This window comes from Aulonocara sp. 'chitande type north' Nkhata Bay, linkage group LG13, assembly GCF_057382095.1.
Source record: "Aulonocara sp. 'chitande type north' Nkhata Bay isolate Kocher_YH1m ecotype deep benthic linkage group LG13, A_spYH_male_GT1.1, whole genome shotgun sequence".
NCBI classification, from domain to species: domain Eukaryota; kingdom Metazoa; phylum Chordata; class Actinopteri; order Cichliformes; family Cichlidae; genus Aulonocara; species Aulonocara sp. 'chitande type north' Nkhata Bay.
Window position 1 is genome coordinate 22540631 of NC_141356.1, and position 5301 is coordinate 22545931.

At 40.0% G+C, this 5301-nt stretch overlaps 1 protein-coding gene across 1 annotated transcript; it reads left to right on the top strand.

Moving 5' to 3' along the window:
* Positions 1–1137: 1137 nt before the first annotated feature.
* On the top strand, positions 1138–4161 carry LOC147316063 (G protein-coupled receptor 26-like). Its single transcript, XM_086258086.1, has 3 exons — positions 1138–2206; positions 2725–2838; positions 3504–4161. Exons 1-3 carry the CDS (start codon positions 1533–1535, stop codon positions 3778–3780), a joined length of 1065 nt encoding a protein of 354 aa, XP_086114212.1. The 5' UTR covers positions 1138–1532; the 3' UTR covers positions 3781–4161.
* Positions 4162–5301: the final 1140 nt, after the last annotated feature.

The following is a 5301-nucleotide window of genomic DNA, read 5'->3' on the forward strand; positions in this document are numbered from 1 at the left end:
ACATATATTAGTGATAGTGAGGGACAGCGATAAAGTAAAATAATATTTCAAATGTATGGGTAGTGAAGGATATCTGTACAGACCTATAGTGCACTGTTATCAGCATAATATAGGTACTAAGCGGAACTCTACTGTGCACTTTTTCACATTTCCTTTGTATTTTTTTGAAACCTCTAAATCTTCACTGAAATCAATTTGATCTACCTTTATGTAAAAATGTTGCCATTATTTACAACCATTGATAAACAAGAAAGCATTTATGTGGGTCATCTTTTCTATATTTTAATACCTATGTGCTTTTCTGAACTCAAACAAGACTATTTTTTAATTCACAAAGATGGCAAATGATGTATACAGTACATCATAAATTCACTATTCCCTTACTTCCAAATCACCATTTTAAATGCTGAACTTCAGATATAATCTAAACGCATTTCTAATTGTAAAGCTTAAATATACCTTGAACAATCTTGTAAAGAAGACAGGAAGGAACCGAAATGTCTTCTAATTCAAGATCTTTAACCACACACTACACACACACACACACACACACACACACACACACACACACACACACTGCTGATCTATTGAAAACACAGTATCTCTAACAGTGTGCCTTCCTTTGCAGGGCTGGGGGATGCACGCGGTTCTGTTTTGTGCCAGAGGCGGTGGTACTGCTGCACTATGGACTAATACCCTGGATGTAATCCAGCTGCACTGCGTCCAATTAAAGCACCACGTAAAGCTTTGAACACTGGGCTGTTACTGCTCCGGTAACTCAGTTCTCGCAACGATTTCTGAGCTCTGGGCAAAAGTGTATCTGCTGTGAAATGTTAATAAAGTGATGATAGTGTTGCCATTTAATCTCGTCACACTGACTTGCAAAACATTCAATTAGCTATTTAAATATTTTAAAGCTTCTATTTTTTCCCCAAACCCCACAAAAACATTTCATTACCAAACTCCAGATTTCAACATGACGCTTATGACATCAGCATTACCACCAGCCACGTAATCGTGCGTCGCACTTCTATTTTTACACTAAAAAGCTATTTTTGAACGAGTGCACCAGCGTGCTTCAGACGCTGGCAGTAAAAGACAATAGACTGTAAGTGCTCAAACACAGCGACTGCTTTAAGCACTTTTTGTCCTTAAAAAAAGCCGTCCATCATGTCAGTGCGCAATTGCGCAGCAGGAACCCCCGATGTGTGAGACCAGTGACATGACCACTGAAAAAACTACCGCAGCGCCGCAAGAGAACCAGCCTCCTACTGTGACCCCATTCCAGTAAAGAAGACTTCTAAATTCCCCCACAGTAACAAGGTGAGCGGTCTCTGTGCGAATTTCCCACAACCCCATCTTCGACGCTGCTGGAAGAGTAGCTTCGTGTAATGAAGACGTTCGTATACCGGTGAGGGTAAGCAGCATGTTCATCTGTTGGACTCATATACGTTGTGTCCACAACTCACGATGACAGCTCGCATCAGGACTATGGATGCACTTTTCAAAAGTCTGGGTTTCTGAGAGGAAGCATGATGGACGCAGCGGACATAGTTGCCTCTGTGCTGGTTTTGGGGATTATTGTCGTGTCGCTGCTGTCCAACGTTGTGGTGCTGATCTGCTTTTTGTACAATCCGGAGATCCGCAAACAGGTACCCGGCCTTTTTATTCTCAATTTGACGTTTTGCAACCTGTTGCTGAGCGTGTCCAACATGCCACTAACTCTGATCGGGCTCATCACCACGGGCCACCCCGGGGGCAGCGGTTTCTGTCAAATTGTGGGTTTCCTCGACACTTTTCTCACCACAAACTCCATGTTGACCATGGCAGCTCTTAGCATCGATAGATGGGTGGCGGTGGTTTTCCCGCTGAGCTACCACTCAAGAATACGGCACCGGGATGCAGTGATAGCTCTAGGATACACGTGGATACATTCACTTTGCTTCTCCACGGTGGCTACCTGCCGTTCCTGGGTCGGCTACAACCACCTTTACGCATCGTGCACGCTGTGCAGTGTGAGAGCGAAGGGAGCCGGGACGCAGTTCATCATTTTCACCGTGGTTTTGCACTCTCTCACTTTCCTTCTCACGCTGATCGTGCTGTGTGTAACGTATCTCAAAGTTCTCAAAGTTGCGAGGTTTCACTGTAAACGCATCGACGTCATCACTATGCAGACACTGGTGCTGCTTGTGGATATCCACCCCAGGTAAACAAGCATTAGAGATGCATTCGCTCTTAATACATGTGTCTTTTAATAAAACATTTCCACCCATTGTTATTTATGTTATCCAGTGTGTCAAACAATCATTTGGATACTTTGGAGGTTAAATCATTCTGTCAGCAAATTGTGATTATATAAGAAAACCTTTATTTAGTGCATTTATTTAAATCAAACAGAATCTTTACAGATTCACTAGCTGTTATAAAGCTGTCCATCATATTGATAATGTCTATCAAAATTTGTAATCAAATGTTGGACATTTGATTGAATAAAATAACCACATTTGATTCCTAGTAACAGAATTGAAATGCTCTCTCTTTGTATATTTTCTTTTTATCTCTGTAGTGTGAGAATCTCTGATGTAATTGTCTTAGATAACAGTGCACAGTGTACTGTTCTCTTCAAGTCTGCCCCATATGTCTTCTCTTTTGACTGCTTAATTATGTTTGCATGTCTCTGGTAATGCATACAAGGGAGATAATCTTACCTGTGTGCTTTGACAGTGTACGCCAGAAATGCTTGGATGAACAGAAGCGGAGGAGGCAGAGGGCCACCAAAAAAATCAGTACATTCATCGGCACATTTATGGTGTGCTTCACGCCTTATGTCATTACAAGGTGAGGAGCGATGTATAATGCTGCATGGTTTGTGGATGTGTATGTGTGTGTGGGTGGGTGGGAGCAGAATCCATGTTTGTGAGAGATATTTACCACCATACTGTCACCAGAAGATGTGAAGGTTTCGTACATTTTTCTTCATTTTGAATCAAAAGATTAAAAATACATTTTTAACAACTGGCATCAAGGAGATATTGGACTACAGCTAATGATCAAAAGCTTATCAAGTACAGCAATACAGATGGTGGTAACTACTGTATGTGTACGATAATATTTTAAATATTTAAGCTACTACATCTTTACTTAATTCTTTACAGTATAACGTGCACTCACTGTTTGCACTTGCTGTTAATAACAAGTGCAAAAAAAAATGCTCTTGCTGGTTTGTCCAGCCTTTATTTTGATGTAATAGGAATTTAAAAAGAAATCATCATTTGCAAGAACTTGAGAATCCACAAAAGCCACAGCCATCTGTTCAGATTCCCGAACATAGTGATGACATTTCAGTGAAGTGAAATGAAGTGATGACATTTTCACAGTACTGAGGCACTGGTGGAGATTCATTAAGTGTTGTAGATTTCTTCCATTTCACTCATGTAAGAAGCTGCACTTTGTCCATCAATTGTATGTGACTTTTCTTCCCATGTTTTCTCTGTTTGAGGTAGAATTGTAGAGCTTTTCATCCCAGGACCCATAAACTCTCACTGGGGTGTGCTGTCCAAATGCTTGGCCTACACCAAGGCAGCAAGCGACCCATTTGTCTACTCACTGTTGCGTCACCAGTACAGGAAGACCTGCAGCCTTCTGGCAAACAAAGTCCTCAAGAGGAGCACGTTCAACTCCTCCTCACTCAGGATAGAGAACAATGCAAGGAGAAGTGACAACTCCTCCAATGCAACCAACAATGTCCAACCACCGACCGAAAAACCCCTCGGCCAGTGAACGTCAACACAGTGACAGGTGAAGTGTTGATCTTGGATGCTGACATTTTCTTCTGAGTTTGAGATAACATAAAAAGTGATATTATAATATCAAACATTTCTCATGTAATTACTTGTTAAGGGACAAGATATTTTGTACTTTTTATTGTGAACAAATTCAATGAAAAGACCAAAACCAGCAATGTGTTACTCCGCATCTCCATACTTTATTAATTTGCCACCGTTTCTGACTTAGATAGCTAAATGCTCAGATTGTGCTGCTTTTTTCGCATCTGTATTCCTGAATGCAAAAATGCATTGACCGTTATTGACAGTGACATCTCTTTATTTACAGCAGATACCCATGTTCGTGATTACAAGAAGCATGTCACACAGTGCTACTTACTGTAGATGTGTTTTTCAATTATTATTTGTTAACTCTCAATAGAGTAGGTTTATTGTGGGGAGGGGGGGGGGGGATGTAGGCCAGCTACGTTTGTAGACTTTAATGGCATTGAGGATTTAATACAAGTGTACATCTTTTTCTGCAAAGGTCTTGGACCTGTTTTTCGTGATATAGCTTTGTAGCATTCTGGTAAATTTGTGTGAAATACCTAGACTGCTGTGGCATGGTAATCTAGTGACTGTTTCAAAGGCACAAACTGCAGCGCACGTGAACAGCGCCCCATCTCCAAAATGCAGAACGAAGGAACAGAAGTATCTGATTACCTCAAATCGATGTATTTATAAGTTATATTGTTTGGAAAAAGATGCTCAAAGTGTTGTGTTCCACCTAAAGCGAATGGCTGCATGTCTTGACTGAAATTCAAGCATAACCTCTGACCTCACTCATGATGAAGAAAGCTGGATTAAATACTTCATGTGTTCATGGAATCATTTAAAGCAGATGATATTTTAAAGTTGTGTTGCACCACACTGATAGTTTTATTGAAAATACTGTACAGTATAACTGTGAGGCCTGACTTCTAAAGTGCCTATGAAGTCTCTGATTGAATCACAACTCAACAGAGGGAACACTTTTCTCAATGGTTGTGTTATGGTAAAGTGTGTGATTTTAATCCTGTTAAGTAGTCCGTTTTGTAAGTAACGTTTATTTTGTAATACAACCTCGTTATTTGGTTGCGTAAGGCAGCACAAGGTGAAATGTTATTGAATGTGGTAGCAGCTATTCAGTAATGTGTAATTAACATTTGAGCTCATGTCATATGAGTGGCTGTGCGATATCTGTGTTGTAAGACAACACTGACTAATCAGGATGTTGTGTTTTTACTTTACTGTGACAATATGAAGCCTTTAAAAGGCAAAAAAAAAATCTATTTATTTTTGTCAAAACTGTGTCTGAATTTTGCTAATACGTTTGTGATGATATTACAATAAATGCTGTGCATTTTGACATTTGAAACTGTGCCAAGCTGTCTTCTTAAACATTTATCATCTGTATTTTTATTGAGATGATGCATAGAGAATTCAGCAAATCTGATCTTGAACAATGCTTTACTATAGCACCAATCTTCCAACACCT